This window comes from Syngnathus acus, chromosome 21 (genome assembly GCF_901709675.1).
Source record: "Syngnathus acus chromosome 21, fSynAcu1.2, whole genome shotgun sequence".
Taxonomy (NCBI): domain Eukaryota; kingdom Metazoa; phylum Chordata; class Actinopteri; order Syngnathiformes; family Syngnathidae; genus Syngnathus; species Syngnathus acus.
This window is the reverse complement of record NC_051105.1, coordinates 7,585,276-7,612,369: the sequence shown is the minus strand read 5'-3', so window position 1 is coordinate 7,612,369 and position 27,094 is coordinate 7,585,276. Positions and strand designations below refer to the sequence as shown.

General features: G+C 45.0%; 1 protein-coding gene across 2 annotated transcripts; it reads left to right on the top strand.

The window, feature by feature from the left end:
* The first annotated feature begins 416 nt into the window (after window positions 1-416).
* LOC119115404 (multidrug resistance-associated protein 4-like) lies at window positions 417-26,037 on the top strand. 2 transcript variants are annotated; one of them, XM_037239854.1, is made up of 31 exons: window positions 417-649; window positions 1,003-1,113; window positions 1,707-1,827; window positions 1,898-2,122; window positions 2,193-2,282; window positions 2,481-2,644; window positions 2,718-2,843; window positions 2,914-3,163; window positions 3,237-3,344; window positions 3,412-3,501; window positions 3,584-3,790; window positions 3,853-3,947; window positions 4,007-4,093; window positions 4,162-4,258; window positions 4,431-4,618; window positions 5,047-5,182; window positions 5,261-5,298; window positions 5,513-5,607; window positions 6,023-6,169; window positions 11,380-11,459; window positions 16,562-16,712; window positions 17,272-17,391; window positions 17,463-17,573; window positions 17,643-17,743; window positions 17,863-18,054; window positions 19,245-19,400; window positions 21,606-21,695; window positions 22,146-22,318; window positions 22,593-22,698; window positions 23,358-23,492; window positions 25,223-26,037. In XM_037239854.1, the coding sequence occupies exons 1-31, from the start codon at window positions 576-578 to the stop codon at window positions 25,286-25,288; spliced, it is 3,930 nt and encodes a 1,309-aa protein (XP_037095749.1). In that variant the 5' UTR covers window positions 417-575; the 3' UTR covers window positions 25,289-26,037. The 2 variants fall into 2 exon arrangements, with proteins under 2 accessions (XP_037095749.1, XP_037095750.1); XM_037239855.1 differs by having other exon boundaries at window positions 3,570-3,761; window positions 4,431-4,622; window positions 5,048-5,182.
* Window positions 26,038-27,094: the final 1,057 nt, after the last annotated feature.

Below are 27,094 nucleotides of genomic sequence, written 5' to 3'. Positions count from 1 at the left end.
TGCTTCTGTCAAAACACCTGAAGTATCAAGATTGTTTTCATAAATCACACTCCATTTTTATTTATTTGCTCATGTTAACTAATCTCTAGGCAATGGCACTGTCTAATGCAAATGAGCAAACCTGCCCCATATATTGCTGGACCACTGAACCTACTTCTAAAATTGTAAATGCGCTCCCAATTGAAATTATATTATCAAACATACCACTAGATGGCGCAAGACTTTATCTCTCATTTCTTTTGTGTTCTGCTTGACACATTTTAAGTATTAACGTCCCAATTAAGAAACCTACTTAACCTATTGTTTGTATACACAGAATCTATCCTCTTTATTTTATATATCTAATTATTAGGAAACAGGAGTAAGTGATAGATGGACACTTCTGCCGGCCAACCACAACATGCGGTGGGCTTGATTACGTCACACGCGCTCAGCTGCCGGCCGGTGTTTCTACTAGAAACAAGTGTCCTTAATTCTCCTCAACGTTACCAATTGCAATGTTGACGTAAACTCGACCTGTTTTTCTTTAAGTATTCTGGTGACAGAGAAAGTACCCGTGTTACTTTCCCAGTGACATGGAAGCTCTGCGTCAAGACGTGAAGGATAATCCGTTTTCAAAGGCTAATCTTTTCTCCAAGCTTTTCTTCTGGTAAGAAAACAGCGACAGCCGACATTGACACAAGTGCTTGTGTTGTCAGTCATGCTAAAATATCATGCAATTGATGAAAACCAACTTCAAGTTGAGGTTTGAAAAGGGAGCGCATGTGTAATAACAAATAAAAACTCCGAGGGCGCAAAAGCGCAGCAATATGCATGTCATAATTTTTATTTTTTGCTTCAAGCTCTTTGAAAAGTGGATCTTTTATTTTTGAATTTTGCATTCAAAGACATTAAGCTATTGTAATGCACATTGGTTTAATTTAATCCCGGAAAAAAACATGCACATCCTACTAATACTGCTGCTTATTGATTTTTGACATTGACTATGTTTGTTTTGCCTAGTTGGTTGAATCCCTTGTTCAAAACTGGCTACAAGAGGAGGCTAGAACAAGATGACATGTACAAAGTTCTTCCTGAGGATGCGTCAGACAGACTTGGGGAGGAGTTACAGTGGTGAGAATACCTAGTGTATTCACAACGTATTTCGATTCATTATCTGCATTTATGAACAAGAAAACGTCAAAATGTAGAGTCTGTTCATTTAATTTGTAATAAAGGCTTGGAGCTACATAAATAATAGCTCAACAATTCAAAATCATACCCCAGTCCAACTGTAAATAAACTACTCAAATGTGCAGCATGTTTAATGCATATGAAGTACAGACTCCCCCTCCACCGCCTCCCCTCACCCTTTCAGGAAATGTGATATTGTTTTTGAGACATTCGGCCCACCTATATATAGAAAGTATTACTGAAGCGACACCAACCGAGTCTGTTTTGCAGCGACGCTTTGACTATTAGAGCTCAATTTAGGACCAAGTCTTGCTTTGCTCACACAGTCGCATATGACGTTTAGTGTCATGCTGTCCGGTCAACAGGCTTGGCTGTCAAGAGGGTTCTGATGAAGGAACAACATGGTGCTGTCAGCAGCTCTTTGAGCTGAGGACCCTCACTCATGCACACTCCAGTGGAAACATGATTAAGTCGCTAAAGCACCAATCACACAGCGCTGATGTAATAATATTGATATGTACTACTTTTCAAAGGTACTGGGATCAAGAAGTTAAGCTAGCGACAAAAGCTCAACGACAGCCTGAACTCACCAGAGTCATCGTCAAGTGTTACTGGAAATCCAACGCTCGTATTGGAGTGTACCTCGTCATACAGGTGAAGTCAAAGAAGGCAAGGATATATTTTGGGTGTTTAAAAACGTGTCTGGTTTTTTTTCCCCCATCAGGAAGTCATTAAAGTCATTCAGCCGGTGTTACTCGGTAAGCTCATCGAGTACTTTGAGAGTCCCGATACCACGGGCCCAACTGCCATCCACAAGGCCTACGGCTACGCAGCGGGCATCTGTCTGTCCACCGTCTCCATGGCCATCCTCCACCATCTCTATTTCTACCATGTCCAAAGAGCGGGCATGAAAATCCGTGTGGCCATGTGTCACATGATCTACCGTAAGGTACGGAAGGGCGGCGTTATTGAGTCACGTTTTAGGCCCTCTACGAAACACTTTTTTTTTTTCTGCAAAGGCTCTCAGTCTTAACAACATGGCGCTGACTAAAACGACAACAGGACAGATTGTCAATCTGCTTTCCAATGACGTCAACAAATTTGATGAGGTAATTGTCTCTTTGGTAATATACTTGAGGTAGTGATTTTTGAGCTTCCATCAGCTGTAAACTTTAATCGTCAAAATAAGACACTGAAATATGTCGCTAACATTTGAGTGTCAGGTTTTTAACCAGTAATGTTGTGAAATGCGCTATATAAATAAAATATTGTATTGTATATTCTAATTGATGGTCATTTTCTCCCAGGTAACACTTTATCTGCACTTTCTATGGATCGCCCCCCTAGAGGCAGCATTGGTGATAATCTTATTGATGTATTGGATCGGTCCATCATGCCTCGCGGGGATGGCCGTCTTTTTCGTCCTTATACCAGTGCAGGCTATGTTTGGAAGACTGTTTTCCAGGCTGAGGTTGGAACTCATCAAAATGACCAGAAAGCCAACTGTTGTCTCGCTACTGACACAAGTGTGTGTGTGGTTTTAGGGCTGACACGGCAATCCTGACTGATGATAGGATACGCACGATGAACGAGGTTATCGCCGGGATCCGTGTGATAAAGATGTACGGGTGGGAGGAAGCCTTCGCCGCGCTCGTGGATGAAGTCCGAAGGTTTGCCTTTGTTCTGTTCGGCCGATACACCCCCCTTGCATCCCCCGACAACTAATTTGTGATGGCACAGAATGGAGAGCTCCAAAATAATGAAGAGCAGCTACTTACGTGGTTTGAACATGGCGTCGTTCTTCATGGCCAGCAAGCTCATCATCTTCCTCACCGTTTGCGTCTACGTGCTGACGGGCAACCGGCTGTCTTCAAGCATTGCCTTCATGGCCGTTTCCCTCTACGGCGCCGTCAGACTCACCATCACGCTCTTCTTTCCCTTCGCCATCGAGAAGGTCTCGGAGGCCCTCATCAGCATTCAAAGGATTCAAGTATGAATGCAGATGAGAAAAAAAATCGATTCTGTCCAAAAAATCCAAAAAGCTGTTGCATGATACCTGTTAGAATTTTCTCCACCTGGATGAAGTTGCTCCTCAGCATCTGGGACTCCCGGCGGAAGAGAAGAAAGACTGTATGATGAAGATTCAGGATTTGGTGTGCTATTGGGACAAGGTGAGGACAAATGAGGTTGTCCACAGCAACCTGAAATATTTTAAGTGACTGCATGTTTTCCTGCCAGAGGCAAGAAGCTCCAACTTTACAGAATGTGTCCTTCACAATCAGACCTGATCAGCTGCTTGCTGTGATCGGTCCCGTTGGCTCCGGAAAGGTAGCGTCGCCATTGATAGGCACTCGTAAAGTCGGCTTGGCGCCGTCTCATTTGAAAATTTGTATCAGTCGTCTCTCCTCAGCGCCATCCTGGGAGAGATGAGTCAGCAAAGCGGTGCGGTCAAAATCCGAGGAGACGTGACCTACACTTCCCAGCAGCCTTGGATTCTACCCGGCACCGTCCGAAGCAACATCCTTTTCGGCAAAGAGCTCAACCGCTTCAAGTACGACCGAGTGCTGAGAGCCTGCGCCCTCAAGAGAGTGAGAATTATTCCGGTTCCCCCGTGAAGGTTCTTGCAGTAAGTCCAGTTTGGAGTGACTCTTTTAAGGACTGAGTTTGGACCCTGCCCAGGACATGGAGCTGCTGCCAGGTGGCGACTTGGCATCCGTCGGAGACAGAGGAGCCAACTTGAGTGGAGGACAGAAGGCGAGAGTCAGCTTGGCCAGGTGTGCACAAAAGATACAAGGCATTTTCTTTTGACTTGACCTCTGACTGTGTTTTTCAGAGCAGTGTACCGGGATGCAGACATCTACCTCCTGGATGACCCCCTCAGCGCTGTGGACGCTGAAGTCGGCAAGCACATCTTTGAAGAGTAAAACAGCGGCGCCGTGTCATATTCAGCTGTTTCCCCTTGAACAATTTTGATATTTTTCACCCCAGGTGCATTTGTGGACTCCTCAGGGACAAGCCACGTGTTCTCGTCACTCATCAGTTGCAATATCTGAAGGCCGCCCATGAAATTGTAGTCTTGAAGGAGGTGAGGGAGTCATATTCAGAGTTCCATTCAATCATTTTCTTTCCCTTCTTAGGGTCAAAGGGTGACTGTGGACACGCCCAGAACTGGTTGCCAGCCAATCACGGGGCACAATAGACAAACAATCATTCATATTTGAACTAAAATGTCTCATGGGTCTTTTCCATGTCGTCAGGGTCAAATGGTGGCCAAGGGGAGCTACAGAGAGTTGCAAAACTCTGGACTTGACTTCACCTCACTCCTCAAGGAGGAGGACAGCCAGGAGGAAAGACCCGGCACAACCTTGACTCTCTCTGACAAGTCCATGTCCTCCATGTCCTCCTTGTCCGCCTCCTGCTACTCGCTGATGGACGAGACATGCACGCCGGTAGGTGCAACTGGGTTACGGATGTCGTTTATTTTGATCGGCTGTCTCAAAGACGTTTTCTGACAGGCAGTCTAATAAGATGCCACGAGGAAGACAACTTGATTCTTGTAAAATACATTTTTACAAATTGTTAAAGCATTTTCTTCCTTTGACATTCATATTAAGACCTTATTCTTGCTAATTAATACCTGACCCTTGTAAAATCCCAATTATTCTCACCAATTATTACAACTTTATTTTTGCTAAAACTCATATATTTATTGATTTCATTGTGCCTAAAATGGATTGCTAATATTCATGCATCGTTCTTAAATGACCAGTATTCATACAACTACGCTGTTTCCATTTTTCCTCGAGAGGGCAGTACAGGCTTACCTTTCCCTTGCGTCGTGCTGTTCAATGATGGATCGCATGTGTATGTGCAGGCGGCAGCGCAGCCCACGGAGGAGGAAAGGCGCACGCAGGGAGCCATCGGCCTGCAAATATATGTGAAATATTTCAGAGCAGGCGCGAACTTCCTGGTTCTCTTCCTCCTCATGCTCCTTAACGTTCTCGCACACGTGAGTCCATGATAATTTGCCAAATGGAATTGTGTATTGGCTGTTTCCATAAAAAGGAAGATTTGATTTGTTTTTAAGGTGGCGTTTGTGCTGCAGGACTGGTGGCTTGCTCATTGGTAAGATTCTTATTATACAATTGTTTGCAGAAAAAAAAGGAGCCCCGTGACAGGGTACTTTTGTGTTGAGGTGAAAACCTAGGGATAAAATGTTAACCAAGACTTCATGTGGCGCCCTTTGAAGGCGACCTTTTGCTTTGCCACTGTGGAAAAACGTCCTGTTTGTGCCGCTTCTTTTCTTTTACGTATCCTTGTTTTTTCTTTTCTCCGGCAGGGCCTCCGAGCAGCAGCACGTCAACGTAACGCAGTTCCACAATGGAAGCTTCCCCGTACCGCTGGACCTTGACCTCTACCTAAGTGTTTACGCAGGTCAATCTTGCTAATTGTTCACCTTTGAAAAAAAAAGTACTGTATGTCTCTGTACAATACAGCATCCTTTCAGAAAAAGGATTCGGTGGTTGTTTGGCAGTAACCCAAGGCCTTCAAGGCCAAGTGTGACTACAAGGGCCTCAGCTGTGTTGAGAGATAGCGGCCCCTTACGTGTTGTCTACGCTCAGGTTACGTTGATACTCCCAATGTGTCCTTAAACTCACAGACATACAGGGGACAAAAAAAAGAGGCACTTAAGTGGACGACATTCGTTTCGCTCACAGAAGACCTTTTAAATTCATCTGTCCTCGAAAAAAAAGCATGAAGACGGCATCAGAGTTTATATATTATTATTATTATTATTATTTATATATTATTATTAGTTGATTTTTTTTTTTTTCCTCTGATGCGAAAGGTTTAACAGGTGCGGCGGTGGTGTTCGGCTTCGTTCGCAACTTGGTCTTCTTCAATGTCCTGGTGAACTCGGCCCAGACCCTTCACAACCGCATGTTTGGTAGCATCCTGCGGACGCCGGTGCACTTTTTCCAAAACAATCCAATTGGTAAGGGGCTGACTTTGTTCATCAACTTGTTATTTCAAATAGCACTGAGGTTATTCTGACAAGTCAACACTAGAGAGCAGACTGCGCTTTGCTTCTTTAAAACATGCTTACACTGTACAATTTAACTTTTTACCTTAGATGAAGGCATTCTTATAAAACAAACTGATTTTAATAAATATATGTTTACCAACAAATATAACTAATGAAACTACAATTAAAAAGTATTTTATTATAAATAGTGAATTTTGAAAGATTTTTTTCTTTACAATTTGAGGTTGAAATTACACCGAATCAAGTGCGATAGGTACAAAGTTGATTTGAGGGTATTTTGATAAATATGTATATAAAAATATTTTATACACATTAAAACATTTCTCATAAACACATTCAAAAATTATGTGACAGCAGGGAAAATAAAGGCACCTATTTTTGCGTGTTTTAGCCCAGAGATATTGATAGAAAATATGTACTGTATTTTTTTAATGTACACAGATTATTTGTAGTATTTTCAATTTTTTATATTAAAAAAATAGGTGCTTTTAAAAAACAAACCTGACTCCGCTTTCAAGCACAAGTCAACTGCGAACAACAAATTCAAATTTTTTTGCTAATCACTGTGTAACTTCTCATTATAGACTTTTTTTTAACAATCTGTCATTTAAACTGAAGTCAGCTGGCTAAATGCGCAGGAAAAATTGAAGACATAATTTTTCCTGGCCATTGTTCACCTGTCAGGAGACAATTACTCAGTCTAATCTCTTGATAGAGGCAATGCATTTACAACCCAATCGGCCCTGGTGGGAATGTGCAACAGGAGAGCGGCTCGTATCGCTCTAATGAGTCACCGTCAACTGCTTCAATATGATTTAAGGGTGTTTGAGGCGGGCGTAGCGTCAAAGCTCACCTTTTACAAAGACGTGTGTGTGTTCCTATAGCAAACACTGCTGGTCTTCCAATCCGTCACCGATATGTTTGCTGTTGCTTCCGTGCGGCGTGTCGGGACTATCTGGGTGTGACTTAATCTATTCACAAACACTTTGAAATAATGTAATCGTGTGTGTTACATTGGCGCACTGGAGAGGCTTAGCACACACGCTTATCTGATTGGAGCTATCGGCGACTATTGTGTGACCGGTCCGTTTATTATTACAGCTTGGCCTGCAGGAGGGCAAACAAAGCAGCACTGGATTTTCAGGCTAATGCTTCAGAGATCAAGATAGTCATTATTAATTGATTTGTCATATTTATACGTCTGCGTAATGGAATTTAAACCTTGATCAAATCCTGCGTGATGCTTTGACGCCGTGGCTTCGCCAGCTTACAACCGCAGCCGGGACATATTTAATGAACACCTGCATAATCTCATGCAAGCATAGAATTAGCAAAATGACACCTACACAAGAATCCTCAGTTCAGAGCGGTATTAGTTTATAGATTTAGTTTATAATTCTTGGTGGTATTTAATCCGACTAAAGCTTGAACGCAGAAGATATTGTTTTGATGCCTGTCTTTCAGTCAGTACACAAAAGCAACACATCAGATTTTTTTTTTTAGTAAAGGAGATAAAGCATATTTTCCTGGCATCCCCCAATCTAGTTTTGGTGGATATCCAAAAAGAAAATACAGATAGAGAAATTGTTTTTTTGAGTGCCACAAAAAGAAATGGTAGAATACTGTCCATCTGTAACACGAACCAGAAAGCAATCCGCTGACGACAAAGTAAATGAACAAATCCGTTTTATTATATACAATTTATTTTCTTTTTGCCATGTGGGTCATGATGGAACTTTTCCACCCAATCAATCTTGGTGTGCCATAGCGCCGCACATTGGCCGTAAAAGCAAGAAACAAATATATTTAAAATGAACTGTAAATGTGCCGCACATTGGCCGTAAAAGCAAGAAATAAATATATTTAAAATTGACTGTAAATGCAGATTATAATGGAGCATTTTCGTGATAATTATCCTAATTCCGCTAACCATGCTAACCTCAGTAGATACAAATGAATACAAATTGCTTTAGTTAGCATTTCAACCTAGACGGGCGTCTATCTTTTTGTAATGGCAAAATTTGCAATCTAGCTTTTGTATGAGATCTTGTTAGAGATTTGACAACAGTTGACGCGAGTTAGCGATACTGCCACTGTGCACAGGCTGAGCATTGGAGTGTGGGCCTCGGAGGTAAAGGTTACCCTTTCAGGCATCACTGCACAAAGGTCTTACTTGTCGCTGTTTGAATGTGCCGAGCAACAATGCACGACAGCCCTACCGACTCGGAACCGACGGTAAGGCTTTGTATGTCTTCTGTATCAGAAATTCAAGACATTCAGTACCAATTTGTGTCAGTGTTGATCGATGGGATAAATTGTAATTAATCACTTTAACTCAGGCTACTCATACAAATGGTTGCTAGGAACAGGGCCCCTGTTTTGTGTTAATCGTCCTATACTGAAACTTAATATTTGGAGTTTAGCATAAGATATACTTGAAACGGAACCATTCATCCAAAGGTGATCCAGTTGGAGCAGCACAGACAGTGGTGGATGTGCTGAGCCTGATGTTGATCCCTGTAATTTAGTGTCATTGAGTGGCTTAATCCCCTCAGAGACTGCAGGCCAGAGCCTTGGCTCATCAGCACACTTAAGGAGCTGAGTTGCAGTCAACACACACATCACACACAGACACACACACACATACACTATACTCGCCTTTCACAGCAACACAGTGGTCCATCTCAGTGCTGAACATTAAATCTTCTGTAATTCCTCCATGTGAGATTCTAATTGTGTCTACAGAGAAACAGTTTTTTTTTCTTCTTCTTCTTTCTCAAAATGTCTGAATTCCTGGTCCAGGATGCAAAGTGGGGGAAGCATTGCAGACAGCAGGATGATGATATCGAAGTGTGTAAATTGAATGTGGAGATGGAGCGGCGCGCGCGCGTGTGCAGTGTGGCTGATAGAGCTCCCCCTCGCTCGGCACTTGCACTATTTAATTGCATGAAAGGGAAGGCAGGGAGATTGCACAAGCCTGGCGGTGAGAGCGAAGAGAATGGATTTAGAATGTATTAGTATTGGCAGCAAGGTGCCGGCGGTGGGAGGCTGCCCCAGGCCCCCTGGGCCCTTCATGGAAAGTGCAGGTGAGCTGTGCCACCTCCAGCCTTGGCAACTCTCCCCCCTCCCCCCTCTACGACATTATTGCACTTGCCTGTTTGAAAAGACCTCTCTAAGTGTGCCGGTGCCCACACGCGGAGTTGCTTCCTTATCGCGATGTTTACAGGGAACAGCGATTTGCCACACGCCTCGCTCGAGCCGGACCCCACTGTTCCACTTCTTTAAATGTGATGGGGGGCCCGCTCACCTGCTATCTCCACCTAAGCTGGGAGGGCTTGATATTTCCTGAGCCTAGAAAAGTGGCGCAAATCACCACCGGTGTCTTCAAAGCATGAGAAATGGTTTGATACCAGCGCATATCGCTGAAACACTGATCGCCATTTTGGCACAAAAGCTGATATTGTTGACAAGCTCCCAGTGATTGAAGCCATTGTCCCGCACTGATCTCACCTCACAGGCATTTGCATTCACATAAGCGCGGCGAGCGTAATGCATCCGGATCTCTAGCTCATTCCCTCTCAGTTCACCGAGCCGCTTGTCACGTCAAACAGCTGATAGTTGACTGATGTCTGCAGCTTGGAGCGTCGCATGATGTAACCGGCAGAAACATATCCCTTTCTCATCGGCATTGTTTGTTCGAGGCTTGCGAGAATTTGGGTCATCTGTGGCTTAGACGGTAACATTACATAAAAAATTATCGGAACCTGCACAAACACGCTTTGACAAGCCGTTTTTTTCCAGGCTCCGGCAAGATTGCTCACTAGCATAGTAGCAGCAGCAGCAGCTAAGCGAAGCTTTACCTCGCTTATTTGAACCCTCCCCTCGGGACGTCTGTACGCTAAAGGGGCACTCACACCGCGAATACGATTAGTCTGCCTCCGAGTGTACAACATGCTTACGCCACTTGACTTTGAATCAGCGCTGATTTGGAGCATTGCTGGCTCGTTGCGGGGAATAATGCTTTGGCGGGGTTTATGCAATGGCTGTTATGCGGGAGCCCGGCCCCGTCCGCATGCATGTTTTTAGGCGGGAGCGCTATTTTGGATAAAGCCGTAAGCCGCTTACAGCCGTGGAGAGAGGTGATTACAGGGCCCACCTCCATAGCAGTGACTGGGAGGCAACTTTTAGGTCAGTGGTGCCACGGCTCCACCGGCGGGCCACACGCTCCCGCATCCTCCTCCCTCTCTCCGCCTTCTTAAAGCTTGCATTCATATAGTCACATCAAAATATATTTGCTTGCTTAGTCAGGGGTGGGATTTGCAGAGTAACTCCTGATATGAATTTTTCATGCACCACAATCATCATACATTATCTATGAAACTAAAGAAAATGAAAATAAAAATTTAAGTCAAAACTTTGGTTCATCACCTGCAAAAAATATTGATACCGATATTGGGTATTGAAAATTAAATCGGGAGTGAACATTTTATATACAGCGATATTATTATTTTGCTCCACTTTTATTGTTGAGTGACAGAGGAATAGGTGGCACCGCCACTTTTTTTTTCTTCTTCAGTCACGGTGCGATAAAGAAAGTCTTAAAGCAGAGTGGCGTGGGGATTGTCACTTTCAGTGACCCTGCAGTAAACAGTATGTGAGAGCCACCGGAGGATATGACCATGTTCTCTGTGGCAATATAAAGGAAACAAACAAAAAATATTCAAAATAATGAACACCTGAGCAGATTGTAGGCAGCTCAATTAACGTCACAACAACAAGGCAGACAGGCAGTTTGTGTTGAGCCACCTTTTGTTGCCAAACAAAAGCCTCCTGCACGTATTCATCGGAGAGATTCTTCAAAACAAATGAGTCATTGTTTTGAGGCGATAAACTGAGTTTTTTTCTTCCAGATGTGATACACTCGTCTCTGTTGGCTCAATACAAACAAAACGTTGTACAGCAGTAATTAAAATGGCTGCCGCTAGAATCATGTATATTGTTTATACCGTCATAGTTTTTTAAAGTGTGCTGTAAATAAAGTTGCTGGTAGGTCAAGTTATTTCGTTTGGGTTACTTACTGCGAGGCAAATTATAGAAATGCCTCCAATTATGTTCAACATCTCTTTTTATGTGTTCTTTTGTGTGGCGTGGTTCCACAGGAAGAATCCTCAACAGGTTTTCCAAAGACATGGGCTTCCTAGACTCGATGCTGCCATGGACGTTTGTGGACTTCACCCAGGTGAGTCTCACCTCGCCAGGTCTGCTTGCTGCAGCGCGGGGAGGCCATTTCATGCCTGGCTAAACCTGCTTTGTGGTGCGCGTCCCCTAATCTGGAAACAATTACTGTGGGATTACCTGCCAGCGCGGCCCAGCGCCTTCGCAGATTTAATAAAAGTGCCTCATGGGCTAGGGGTGTGAGGGGGGAGGGGGCGTGGCTCTCGTAGTGCGACACAACACAGTCGGCCTTTTCGCAGAATGTCCACGCAGCCTAAGCAAGTGATTGGGAGAGGAAAAAGGTGGCACACAGGAAATAATGGACAAAGGATGATGGCTTAGATATGGAGGGAAACAGTCGGGAGGGGATGACGGGGATGAGGTGTTGAGAGGAAGTGAGGTCGTGTTTGCAGGGGTGGAGCTGCAAAGATGGCCACGGGGCAACGGGGCACCCTTGAGGCTAAATTCGCACAGTAAAAAAAACACGTATTTTTATGTCACTGTGGTTTAGCTCGCTGGAAATGACAGGTTGAACGCCTCTGTTTATTTTGACTGAATTTTCAATTTGAAATGATTCATCCATTCCAATTGTCCTCATTGGCTTTATGCAGCGCTCATCTTAGGTCTCGCTAGCCAAGGGCCACCCCGATGCAAGAGCAGGTTAAGTTACCCCCACCATCTCCCACGAAAGCCCGCGGAGATGCGCCAGCTCATGCGCCTCGCTCCACAAAGAAGGGAATGTTCGCAGCACAATTGGAGGTAGAGGAGCAGGCGTGGCTCCTTGGTTAGGGCCAAAGAATGGAACAAAGGCGCGCTGAAAACGAATCCCCCCCACTCCACAATGCCTGAGTGATGTTTGTGGCAGATACCCATCTCCCGCTAGACAAAAGCCATCTTAAAATGCTCAAAGCACAAAAGATGGCACGCACAAAAGCTTTTTTTTTTTGTCCACTTCATTTTGATAAGGTGAAGAATGGCAAAAGTAAAATAATAAGTTGAGAGAAGAGCCCGCCGGCGACGCTGAAAGCAGTGAAAAGTTTACAAGGCCGCAAGTGAAAACGCATGTTCGCTTTGCACCTGACCTACTGGACAATTACGCTGGTTATTGTCATTTGTCTTGTTAAGAAGGAAAAAAAAACAGTGTGATAAATGTGCCATATTTTAGAAACAGATCCCAAGTGAATTTTTGTTGGGTCACCAACTTATCTTTGCACTGGGACATAGTTTTGATTTTTTTATCAAATTCATGTCTGCTGGTTTGCAGGAGAGGCACCAAAATTTGAGTCTTGAGTGCCTTTTAAGTTCAGGACTCCCTGTTTTGGACAAAGCTGTATTGTTTGGGTAACTTTCAGTTCTTGTTTGCAGGTGTTTCCACAGATCATTAATGCTTTTAGGAAGGAAGGGTACCCCCCCACACACACCCTTTTTTAAATCAAAGCATTAGCTGCACAGAAAAGCTGCTGATCCTGACTATTGTTGCTCATTCCTGGGAGAACATTTCCCCCATAGTCTTTGTCTAAATGGTTGTCAGGCAGGAATAAAGTGAAACTTCATAAACAAAGCCCTAACTGGTTTATCTCCCTCTATAGGGAGAGCCCGTTTTCTGTGAGGGGATTTGCACCGGAGCCTCCTCCCTTTTATGCTGAAGTAAGCACTTTAGGAGCACCACCCTCATGCCCACCTAACAAGGGGATTCCCTAAACCTGGTTACACCCTACCGGCCATTTTGTTTTTTCCCCAAACAGGTCTTATTTTGCAGTAATTTAGTATACTGAAAGGGAGAGTCTTCTTTGCTCTCCTCTTCACAGCCAGGCGACAAAGAGAGAAATGTCAATTAAAAACACCTCAGGCTTTGTGGACTATTAGCTTTTGTGCGGACTTGACCTTTAAATCCTGAGTTGGCTTTGTTTTCACAGAGGGGGCAGAGCAGAACAAAAAGGGGGGTTGTGGGAAGGGGGGGGGGGGTCTGTCAGTTCAGAACTTCCTCTGAGAGCTCTTGACCACGTCACACTTGCTATGAACATAAGTATATATACTTCTGAACCCGTTTGTTAATTGAATAATTAATTAAGGAATAGTTTTGGAATGCAAATTCATTCTCCCGTGACTGCAATTTTTCATTGAAGGCAAATAAAAGCATACAAATTGCCTCCTAATTCAAGCATCACAACAGCAACGCCCGCAGTAGTCATTAGAGAGAAGATCGCCGGGGTTTGTTCGTCGTGCTATAGACACCGACAGAGCACAGAGGACACTCGCAAAACACAGACAGAAGATGGCTATTGTTTAAAAAACACTGGCGGGTGGATCTTGTTTCTTTTTGTTCATGTGTGTGCGCCCATACGGCGGCACATTGTGTGTCAGGCTTCTTCATCGGCTTTGTGGGATATGAGAAGTGCTGACGTAACCGTCAGCGTAGTGGGATGGGATTTCATCGGCTCTTCTCTGGTTCTTCACCGCCCCGGTGACAGAAGAAGTCAAGAATGCGCCGCAAAGCTTCAGGCGCTGCGAAGATTACTTTGGGAAAGAATAGCAGATGCTTCTGTTTGGAAATGTCTACAGCGTGTCGCCTTATACATTTCCATACGATCATAAAAAAACAACAAATGTAAGTTGGAGAAAGCTGTGATGTTGGAAAGGTCGGATGAAGACTAAGAAAATTTAAGAAAGTAGATCGTAGTAAATAACGCCTCACCTAAATTGCCCTAACTGAAAGTACAAAGTGACATCTGATAAATAATGGAAAACATGGAGCAAAAAAAAAAAATCAAGGTGACTGTATGATCAGTGACACAAGGTCACATGATGCAGAGCATCATCCAGGATGCTGTGGTCCTACGGTTCTCAGCTGGCGTGACTCACACTACCCCAGTCCGGGAGGGGTCCTTCAAGCATGGGAACTTCCTTTTACGCCGTCTCCGCCTCGCCCCAAAACCTCCCCATGTGTCAGAATGATGAATCCCGGGCTTTCCGCAATTCACCAATCACAGCTTTCCCGTGTCGTTAGAAATGTGTTTTGTGTCGCCGAGGAGGAGAAAAGGGCGGGGATGACTGAATGGTGGGCACAAATGATTTATAGTTGGACCCTATTTCAAAGCCTTTCTCTTATTTCCACGATGGGCTTGGAAATCAGCAGCTTGACTGAGCCCAAATAAGTGACTTCTTTTACCTTTTCATAGCACACAAAGGCCCTAATCCGAGGACTACTTGAGCCACCAATGTAGACGGCAACCGAGACCACCGTAGTATGTGTCAGCCTCAACCCATCACGCAACAAAACGCATCGACTGCAGCTTTATGAAGTGAATATGGCCCACAAGGAGCAAATGTGAAGGAGGTGTCCACAGTCAAAGAAAGGCATCCGCATCTGGGCATTTAATGCTAAAATAAAGCCCAAAGACACAGCAGAATGGATCGGGTCACCGCCATTGTTCCGCAGCCCGAGAAGAACAGCCCTGTTTTGTTTCAGTACCACTGACCCTTGCAGCTTATTGTGCCGCCCTGTCACAGAAAGTGTGGAGGGGAAGAAAAAAAAATCCGGCAATGACAGAGGACTTCTTTTGAGGAGTTTTCTTTGCTGTGCTTTCCCCTCATTTCCTGTTTTGTTTGCACTTTTTTCCCAGTGGCGAGCGCGGCGCGCTGTCAGTAAATAAAAAGGAGCCAGAAGGAGGTTGCGGGCGGCGAGCGAGCCGACTCCTCGTATCCGGAGGGATGTTTCATTAAAAGCCCAGCGTTTACTTTGCATCGCGCTATCGCTGCCCCAAACAAATATGACGATTAACTTCAATTTTGCCCATTTATTGTGACATCAAAGAGGAGATGCTATCGTCAAAGCAATTAGGGTCCGCGGGGATCCGAATGGACTTTGCGCACAGCGCTTTTGCTTGAATGAATCAATCACATGCGTGCGGTGGCTTTCTTTTCCTCGCTATAGAGCAATTAACGCTAATTCTTTATTTGTACACGAAACCTTTCTTCCATCCATCCACTTTTATGTGCGACGGGATGTGGCTTTGGGAGTTTTCTGTTCCTGTGTGGCTTCGCCGGCGAGATATGCTCGTGGGCCGAGAGGGTGAGGATGACTTATCGGAGTCATCTGTGTGTAGTGGTGGGCGGGAGCCGCCGTGTTCCCGATCCTGACACGATAAGCGGCAGACCGGGCAAAATGGATGACATCAAACGGGTGGACATGGCGACAGAAAGGCCCGGAGGGGGGGTGCTATCTGAGGCTTCCTTTTCCTCATGCGTCCCCTTTGATGACCCCTGCCGTCAGATAAGGCGCCTCGGCTCGGGCCCTGGCGAGCCCGACTGAAATGGGCCCTATTAGAATTGAAATGAACTAAGCCAGTTAGCATGATGTAAAGACGAGTACGGGGAGATATTTGTTCACTTCATGTGTGTTGCCCTCAAGGAAGGAGCCCTGATAGCGCGCAGTAATGGCCCGTGCGCCATCTCTCGCCGCAGTCTGCTGGCCTTCCATCAAGGCTCAGATTGAAACTTATGTAGTGTGAAATTCTCGGGATCGGATGTGCTTCGTAGTTCCCACTCCCCGCGTGATTGTGTGGGCTCCACCACGCCGGTGCTTCAACTGGTAATACCCTCTCGGAATGAACCGGAGAGGCTTTTCATCACATAAAATAAAATATCTGAATGTGATCATGGTATATATGTGTAGTATAAATGTACATATTTAGGATCATTTTTTATGTTGATTTTTAAAATGGCTGAAAGCAGGGATGTACTGTGACTTAAATTCAGGGGGATAATGGGGATGAAAATCTTTTGACCCTTCGTTAAATGACTGTGTTGTCAGATCTAAAACCACAGCTGGCGAGTCAGTGTGTTGTCACGGTCGGACAGAGTGTGGTTTTTGGTGGCCAGCGGACAGTCAGCGTGGTCTGGCCTCATGCCTGCCACCGCCACTTAAGGTGTTGAAGGCTCCACCGTAGGGGGCTGCTTGGAAATGAGCTGTGGATAAGTGTTAAATTCTCACCTGCTTCTAAGTGAGAATGAGCACTGCCGTGGTTTTCCTTCCGCGCGTGCAGTGAGTCGGCTAACCTGCTGCTACTTATTATACGACGGTGGCGTGCAGACAAACAGTTAAAGTTGTTTTTTTTGTCTCCTCAGGTGTTCCTGCAAGTGCTTGGTGTGGTCACAGTGTCCGCCATCGTCATGCCTTGGATACTCTTCCCGTTTGTTCCTCTTTTCGTCGTCTTCCTGTGTTTGCGACGCTACTACCTTCAGACCTCCAGGGATATCAAGCGCTTGGAGGCGACCAGTAAATTTTTTTTGGAGGGGGGAGGGGGGGCGTCGCCATGTCTATTGGCAGTGGTAGACAAAGCCGAACCACAGGAATGCTAATAGACTATTGAGGAACTCCACGGTCATTAGCATAAAGGCTAAAGGTGTCGCTGGCCTCTGACTCGGCCACACGCAATTTCCTCAAGAGACGGGAGTTCATGACATCACATACAATAGGGAAAATGCCAAGTGGGCATGACCGGGCTTGAGTTCATCTATTCGGATGCCGCGCCGCAAAAGGCTCCAATACGCACTGCTCCAATAGCTTGTGTCATCTTCAAGAATTAAGCTTTTAAGCGGAAACATTTCGGCTTTGTGAGCCTGACAAACGCAAACAAAAGACAGCTGAATTGCAACATTTCCATAAAACGCTTTCATATAGACGCCGAGACTATCACAACAAAACATTTAAAGTCTTTGCTTGACTGAGCTCCATTAAAACACTGTCCGTTATTATACATGAAAGTGCAGAACGAGCATTTTTATAAATGTGTACGTTGAAATGCTAAATGTACGTCTCTGTCCATTTCCCGCAGCAAGGAGTCCCGTTTTCTCCCACCTCTCGACTTCCCTGCAAGGTCTGAGCACCATCCGAGCGTTTAAAGTTCAGTGGCGGTTTCAGGAGATGTTTGACGACTGTCAAGATCTCCACTCAGGTCATAAAACGTATTAGCTCAACTAAGCAACGTTTACTGATTTTTAACAAAATCTCCATGTTTGCTAACAGAGGCCTGGTTCTTGTTCCTGACTACCTCTCGCTGGCTTGCCGTGCGCCTCGATGGGATTTGCTCTATTTTCATCAGCGTTACGACATTCGGCTGCCTTTATTTCAGTGACGGTACCGAATGGACTTCCCGTAGCCATGTGACGCCTTCTCGACATCTGACCATGTGTGTATTCGTTTCAGACATGGACCCCGGTAAAGTTGGTCTGGCTCTGTCATACGCCGTGACACTGATTGCCATGTTCCAGTGGGGCGTCAGACAGAGCGCGGAGATCGAGAATATGGTATGAGATCACTTCAAGCACAACTTTCAAACAAGTCGACAAAAGTCGACTAAAGGCAGATCAGGATTGTGAGAAGTTTCTGTGGACAAGAATTCATTTTAATGGAGTCGTTTTCATAGATGACATCGGTGGAGAGGGTGGTAGAGTACGCGGAGCTGAAGAGCGAAGCACCTTGGGAGACGGACACAAAGCCGCCGCCTGATTGGCCCAAGAGAGGCTCCATCACATTTGACTCAGTCAACTTCTCCTACAGTGCCAGTGAGCCTTTAGTGCTCAAGGACTTGACTGTGGTCTTCAAATCCAAAGAAAAGGTACACGCCCACATAGTCATGCATGATGTCATCAAATTCCACGAGACTTCAGATCAGTGATCATCGTAATGGTCGACTCCACAAATGCCACAAATGGCTTTTCTGTGTTAAGCTCCTTCTAAATAATCATAGTCCGTGTTTCCAAAGACGAGATCTTCCTCAGCGGTGTGCACGGCCCGTGACGCGGGTTGATATGCAGCCGGCGTAGAAGGTGGGATGTGCTTCATTGTTACGTGGCATTCTTTCCCAATCAATTATTAAAGGACAGCATATTGTGCTGCTGATTCTCCAGGACTATACCATTTGTGATTCATGGAATACATATCTTGTAATTAAGACTGTTGAAGTGGATCCACATTTGCATTTTGAGCTACCTGCCGGTGACAAGTGTTTATTCACTATGAGAGAGAGGAAGAAGGAAGGCATATGGAGAGAGATGGTTGAGGATGATTGGGATTGTGTTTAATGCAAGGGGGTGTGTTTTTGCATGGCTATGCTTGGGCAGGGCGGCTGATTTCACAATGAATAGGTTGATAAGTGTGGAGGTTCTGGCTCTGACATAGGGAGGGAAGGGAAGGAGGGGGCAGTGGTGGTGGTGGGGGGGGGCGACTTTGCTGGATAAAACCACAACATTCCTCACCAAGGTCACATACTGTACATAAGCTGATTTTCCAAGTCGCCTTGACGCAAAGATGACAAATTTTCATAACAAGCTGGATTACTTGGTCAGTGGCTATCCACACTGCCAATGGAAGGTGATAAAAAAAAAAAATGCCATCATGCGCCATTGATATCCCGCATCCTCTGGAGAATTGTGTGAAAACACACAGCTCCACCGCAACAAAAACACAAGGGGATTTCCAAGTCTGTGCAAACCCCACCCTCCATGCTTCACAATACAGTGGTCTGCAAACTTCTTTGTCACGCAGATCCGTTTCACTTAAGAGAACTTTTCATGGAGCGGACCAAACATCAATCACACGCAAAGTCTAACGCAGTCAAACACGATTCTTCGGATTTTGAAACTATTCGGTTCTGTGTAAGCAGTTTTTATGTAAACAGAAAAATGAAAGATGAGATTTGCATTAAAAAGAAATTGTTGTAATATATATAAAGAGTATGTAACGCTGGGCTTTACAAAATATTTTTTTCTGATTGTGCAAATGCAGTTTTCTATCCGTCCTCTATAGGTGGGCATTGTGGGCCGCACCGGCGCCGGTAAGAGCTCTCTGATCTCGGCCTTGTTCCGGCTGGCAGAACCCGAGGGCAAGATCACGATCGATGGCTTTCGCACGTCCGACATCGGTCTGCACACCCTCCGCCAGAAGATATCCATCATCCCACAGGTCAGCTTGTTATCACCACTTCCTACTTTTCATCATTAACATAAACCAACAGATAAGTCGAGATACAACTGCTTGCACCGTAGTTGGATGACTTACAATTCTAAAATGTTTGCAATTGATGCATACAGCGATTTTTTTCGAAGCTAGTGCTAATTGAACAACACCAAAAAGAAAACAATGACATTCTTCCTCCTTCTCATATTATGACATGATCCCCTTAAACTTTCTCTCCTATTTTTCTTTACGGTGCTTTAAATGACATTGAGAGTGAAATGAAGCCATATTGTGAGCTTGTTAGTTTCTAACCATTTTGTGTCACTGCTTACATAAACCCTCATGCTTTTGGCGGCTTTATACACCTTGCCTAAAATCGAACACAAGTAAGCGTCGTCACTCAGAGGATTTCTCCAAGTGAGACAAACGGACGCCTTAAGACAGTTTAACTTTATTTCCGCTTGTTGAAAGCGATACGGCAGGAGGAAAATGCCAGCCCGCGGGTGAGTGTCAGCCGAGCGGAGGCAGGGGAGGAGACTCCCACGGCCGGCACCGCGAAGAGAGCAGCTCCGCATCCCTGACAGGGGATTAGCCCTCTACCCCCCCAAACATGGGAAAGCTGCTTAGACCGAAGTCTCCCCATCCTCGCAGTCAGAGCCCCCTTGTATGCCATCACTTAGCTCGCCGTCGCAGCCAAAAAGCCCAAAACACGTTCATTAACGAATCGATGTGGTTTTGATCGTTTTCTGGCATCGCCGCCACTTTGGAGAAACTTTTCCCTCCTGGTCCCAACTAATGAGATAGATGCGATGTGACCGTGTTGACTCGCTCCTGCGGGGAAAATCCCAAGTGTAACGACACGCTTTTATGAGATGTCTCTCTGCAGAGCACTAAGTTTTACAAACCGCACACATTCATCTGAAAACCCTTTTACTCGCTATATGTCAAAGATGACATGATATGCAGTCAACCTGTCGCGTGGAAAAGATTGGGACGTAATTTTAGGTTTCCTCATTTTCCCTTCTAGAATGTCGAGTGCGATATGCATGAGATACATGCGGCGGTGAGGAGTTTCATTATTTGCCAGCCGCAGATGTGATTATGATAAGCTTCTATTAGCATATGGCATTAAAAAGGAGCCATTGCAGATTCTATTGAATTACCCAGAAATGACTTTAAAAAAAAAAAAGTGTGTATATATACATATATATATATACGTATATATATATATATATAGAGAGAGAGAGAGAGCGAGAGAGCGAGAGAGAGAGAGGTGTGCAGCAAACAGAGGAATTAGTGAAGCACATAATCGCAGAATGGAAAGTTGTGCTTGAAAGCGTTTTTTTATCCGACAGAACGGCAAATCCTCAATTAAAGCATGTCACAAAACTAGTTTGAATTGGGACTTCAGCTGACTTAATGGCACGCTTCTATTTTGGCTGTCAGGGGTGGGGATGGGAAATAAAAAGAGTGCTGGAAATAAAGCAGTGGAGCATCTAAAGCACAGGTAAACTAAAAAGTGCTTTTTTTTTTTTTGGAGGAAGATGGTGTGGTCGTGTCTCCTCACGTAGAAAAATGTTGAGAGGAGTTATAAAAAGACCAAGGATGCCTGATTTTATATCAGCGTGCTTGACAGATACACAGAAGTTTCGCCTTTTAACTCACATACAGTCAAACCTTTAAAATCACACAAACACGACAATCACTTGAAGTAGTGCACATCAGTTAAATGAAGTAAGCGGACTCACAATCAAAGCAGGAAGAACTCTGTGTCAAGTTAGCAAAGCTAGCATGCGTTTTACTTCTTTCCTTACCTTTTACCAAGAAATATATAGAAGGCTACACGTCACATCCGTGCGACAGGTGTGTGTGTGTGTGTGTGGCTTGGATGGAGTCCCACCTGTCGCAACAGTCATTTCACACACGCACATGACTTTTATTTTACTAATCTATACCAATTTGGCAACTGTACAAAATGTATAATATTCACTTCTCTGCCATATTTTTTCTTCAACATAGCGAAGCGGCCCAAGCATTGAATGAGACTCCTGAGTGTATCGAGCCTTTTGTGACCCCCCCGCCCCAAGCACACACACACACATTTCCTAGATGCGCTCCATAAAGGCCCGTCTTAACCCTTTCACGCATCCGAGCCCTAGTCATTATCTTTACTGGCCACGGCCTTCTCTTTCTATATCCGTCTATCCACAGGACCCGGTTCTCTTCACGGGCACCATGAGGAAGAATCTGGACCCTTTGAGCCAGCACACAGATGAGGACCTGTGGAATGCACTCCGAGAGGTACTCCAGCCCATCTCTGAATGATTCCCCCTTGCCGGCCCAGGGGGGGATCCCTCTGTCCCCCCGTACAATGCCGCCATTCAGCCTCCCTGCTCGCCACAAGTCATGGGGGGGAAATCCCATTAGGGCCATGGGGCCCCGCTCAATGTGCGGCTTGTAACTGGGAAGCATTCAAAGATGTGTTTGGGCAGTCAGGCCAATCAGGATGAAGGCTCCCCCCACAGCGAAGGGCTTCGGCTCCTGGTCCTGCCTCTGAATGGGTTTGGTGGCCTGGATTAAAGCTCCAGGCTTGCCACAAGAGAGCACTGGCCAAGGTCATCGGCGGACCTGGCCTTGCTTTGTGCCAGGCGGTTAATGGGTGTGTTTGGATGGCTCTTTAAAGGCATCTCAGCGGGAAGCCTTTAGAAGGGAGTAATGAAGGGCCGGGGGCCGTGCTCTGCTTCTCTGCAGGTGCAGATGAAGGCGGCGGTGGAGGAACTGCCCAATAAGATGGAGACGCTGCTGACTGAGTCGGGCTCTAACTTCAGCATGGGCCAGAGGCAGCTGCTGTGTCTGGCCAGAGCCATCCTGCGCAAAAACCGCATCCTTGTCATCGACGAGGCCACGGCAAATGTGGACCCGAGGTCACCATAGAGTTTAGAAGTCGCACTCCAACAGGGCTCATCAACGCCGATGTCAGACAGACAATGCTAATGCTATTTTGTGTTTCCATTACCCCCACCCCCCACTAAACATCCTGACAACACTTTGCAAAGGGAGCTCCGATAACCTTTTTGCTTTGTCACGTCTCCTGCCACGCATACCTCTCTGCATTGTAGTGCACCGCGTAAAATCCCCGCTCGGGGCGCTTTTGGAAGAGTGTTTTGTTCTCAGGTGTTGTGTTCTGTGCTACTTTAGAACCGACAGCCTGATCCAGCAGACGATCCGGGGCAAGTTTCAAGAGTGTACCGTGCTCACTATTGCTCACAGGCTCAACACCATCATCGACTGCGACAGAATACTGGTAGGTTGCAAGGCGGTAAATTTCCATTGTCCTCAAGGTTCTCATGACATATTCAGATTTACCTCTGCTTGTATTTGGGATAAAACATTTTCCTGCACTTTGACATTAGTCAAATGGACGTATATAATTTTTAGGCATACTATAGTGGAGTCTATCAAATTCAACACAATCCAACATCACAATTTCCTGCAAGGTCGAACTGTGGCTTTCATAAAAGTTTTTTTTAAGCGAAACACGTCGAATTTTACCGGAACTATACAATTAAAACAAAGTACTCGCCCTTTGAAGACGACACATTCAGGTCATAAGGCACCTTTTGTTTTTGAAGGGCTTTCAACAAACCTCCGCAGAGACTGAATTCAATCACCACACTTTGTCACAGCACTGCCGCCTTCCTCCCTCACGTTGTTTCCTCTCATTGAGCCGACTCTCGTGCCACTTTCTCTTTGGCTCTTTTCCTACAACTGCCTGCAGAGGTGCCAATTAGTGCCATTTGTGGTCGTGTTTGTCAAGAGTCTGCGGAGGGCTCTGCGGGACCAAACGCTTGTCCGGCCACCATAAAATCGACAAATATTGAACAGCTTGGGCAGTTAAAAATAAAACACGCGGGTGCTGGCCTGGCACGAGCAAAACAGTAACCGTTGCCTGCGTGATTGCAGGTCCTGGATGCCAGCAAAATTCATGAATATGATGAACCTTACGTGCTGCTCCAGAACCACCGAGGGCTTTTCTATCAAATGGTCCAGCAGACAGGACGAGCTGAGGCTGCCTCTCTGCTACACATGGCCAAACAGGTAATCACTCACAATATCAACAAAATATTGCCCCTCCATTGTATTACAATTCGACTTTGGCATAATATTTCCCCATATTAGTGAGTATATATTTCAGTTTTTGTATGCCCTAGTTTGCCCATGATCTGTTTCCTCGTCAACCAGTTTAATAATATTATCGATATGATAGCCGGACTATCATGATAGGATATAAACAGAAAATATTTCCAAACATTTTCCACACGATGAACCTAGCTAGCATGACCGAGCATGAATCACCCAAACGCTAACTTTTGAAGCGAGTGTTTTGGTGTTGCATCACAAATGATGATGAAGCGTTCGCCCGACACTCCATCTTGACATTGATCGAGTGAAGCAAAAAATGAGCCCTGACAATGTAAGAACGCTTTTCAGCAAAAGTACTACAGCCAGCAGAACATTAATTTCAAGAGAAACGATCCCTTTGTAGATTTATCATCATCAGATATGATCACAAAATGTGTCCATATAATCCCCCTCCACATAATTTTGAGATCATTTTAGAGATGATTCTTGAAGAAATATTGAGTTCAACTTCACGGTGATTGGCGATAAACGTTCTATGGGGATTACTGTCATAGAGAACGTCCATATTTTTCCCTGTGAAATTCATTTGTGATGTATTTCCCCCTCGGACAGCGACGGGCGATAAGAGCGGCGGGCTCGTTATTGTTGGGCGCCATTCTCGCCGCATCTGTCTGGGGCCGCAGATAGCATTGCATTGCAACTTCAAACGGGCCTTTGTGCAATGAGAAAAAGTGGGCATCATTTCATTTTCTCACAACTTTATCAGCTCCCGTCCATCTCGTCAGCCAGAGGAGTGAAATGAGTAAAATAGTGATTTGAAAGAGTCAGCACACTGCGCTATTATTTGCTGCGCTGTTAGCGTGCCTGCACACTGCTCCACCGGCGGCGGCGACGTATTGTCCGAGCCCTTTTCCTTTTCCTTTCCCGCATTGTGCGACGCTTCCCCTTTCATCAGATTACTGTCTAGCACCACTTTTACATTAAATACTGAAATGTTGTGTGACAAGTTTCTATAGTTGTCACTCAAGTTTCTACACGTTCAATAATCTGATATCAAGCTCTTTCGGCTTTGTGCGCATTGAAAGAGGCTCGCTCGCTGCCTCTCTGGATATCGCGCGTTGCGGACTTCCTGTTTGCAGCTTTTTTTTTTTTTTCCGTCAAACTTACCTCCGCCGGTGAATGCCATTCTTTTCTCAATAGAATTTAATAGAAAAGCACACAAAAATGGAAGCGTCAGATTCAATTCAGAGCTGGATGCTTTTTTTCCCCCCTCCATGGTTCAACCTACTCTACGAATATGGCAGGCATCCAAAGTTATATTTTATGTTTTTCTCATATAAAATCAATATAATGTCAATTAATTAGTTCAATTTTTTTTTTCTTGTTTCCATCAGTCTGTAAATATAAAATCATATTCAAGGTTAGGTAATGTCGTCTTCTTTGCAGCTGTGCAGCTCCCGACTGTTTATATGAAGAATTCAAGGTTTCCCAGATAAATCCGTCCATACTATCAGCGGAATTGGACGTTTCCTCCGTTAAATAAGCCACTCTGGCATGCTTGAGCGGCTGACAAATCCCTTCAAGCCAGTGCCGACTGCAGCTGTCATAAACACGGGCGCCGCCAGATCGGCGTGGCGATTGCGCCTTCGTATTCCGTGACGCCGCTTTCCCTCGTATGCTTGCAGGTGTACGAGAACAAAAAGCGAAAGGCGCGCCACCTCCAGGACGTCGTCTTTGAGACGTCGCTCTGACACTTTGGAGAGCGGCTTTGACCGTCGTCGGCGACCGAGCCCTCGCGGAAGTATTTTTTTATTTGGCTGGAATGTCTACTTTGGTGTGTGTCTGTGCCTTTATTGATAGCGTGACTGTTTATCGATAGCGCCTCGCTATGTTACTCTACGTTGCATGGCGGGCTTCTCGGCGGGAATTCAATACTGCGCCGGAGATTGAAAGAGTGCACATATTGAATTTATTAATTCCATTGACAGCTTTTATTCTCCCTGTTTGGGCTACACTCAGGTGAGCTTGGAATTATTTGGAAAAGGAGAGCTAGCGAATGATTGTGCCGTTGACTTCTTGTGTGAGCACTTTTTATTTAATTTTCAATCTTCCTGCATTTTGAACATGACCATTATACTGTATGTCAACCACAGCTCAGGAAACAACAGGATGCTTGAAATGTGCTACAACAACTCAAATCAAGAGTTTGTACAACCACTTTTTACGTCTCTGTGGAGATTATGTCTTACATGCAGAGCATGTTGTCCAGGTCTTGATTTAGCAAAGCAGCCCCAGCCCATCACATTACCACTATCTGACTATCTGTACAATGTTTTTTTCTGAAATGCTATTACCTTTATGCCGGTTGTAATGAGACATACACATTACAAAAAAATCCAACTTTTGTTTTGGGATTATTTATTTATTAAATATTATTCTTATTCTTATAAATGCTTGACATGAAACATAATGGACATGCAATAAAAATGTCCTTTCTTGACTTTTTTTTTTTTTTGGTCTTTCCTGCCTTGCATTCATTGAGTGACTCCAACAATGTTTGAGTGCGCTTTGCTTAATCTAACATGTCAGTGGCACAATCATTACAACGGCCCGATTACAATGTGATTTTGTCATTAGCGGCTCAATTAGCAAGCGAGCTGCACATAACTGGGGATGGCAGGAAGAGCTGAGAATGGATGAGCCACATTTAGAAAAAAAGCCACGCATTTGGCTGGTGAAGTACAAGACACACATACGCACACACACACTTACACACACAAGGGAGATTTAGACAATTCATTAAAGCCAGTCAGTGTTGAGCCAGCGTCATATTAAATGGTTACTTACTCTCAAAGAGCCCCCCGGGAGTTGAATTGTTGCCTTGCAAATAGATTAAAGTTTACATTGAAAAAGAGAAATGGAATTGGGGTGGAGGGACTGGGGTGGGGGGAGTGTTAATCAATAGCATAATGGGCTAGTGAGAAGTGGCTGCCTGCTGCCTCAAATGAAATTACCATATTTTTAATCTTAATTTTCCACTCTGTTTATCTGACAGTGAGGATGTGCAATCCAAACAGATAATGAGACAGTGGGATATTGACAGAAGGGGAGGGTGGAGAGGGGCGGGGGGGTCCGGAGTGCTTGTTTCAGTGATTAAACAGCGTGATCGGTGATTACTTTGTGTCGCCGTGTCAGGACGGCGGCCAGGGGGACCTCGTGGCAGCTGGAGCACCTGACGCAGCATTGACAAGGAGGCGGGGGGCTCCACAATGGGGAGGGGGCTTCTAATGGCACTATCTACATCACAGTCAGCATATTATTCCTTCTGCTCTCCGCCTGATAGCCGCTACACACAAGTTTGCACAATAAGTATTATGAAGCGGAAGGATACCTGGGAATAATGGTGTCATTTATAAGGCTGAATAGGTGTGCAAACACACGTGCTTTTAATGAATACACTCAGCACAATGCCTGAATAAAAATGACAAATATTGTCACTTAAACTCTATTTACTGACGTACACTCGATAAATGGACGATAACGCAAACACGCTTGCC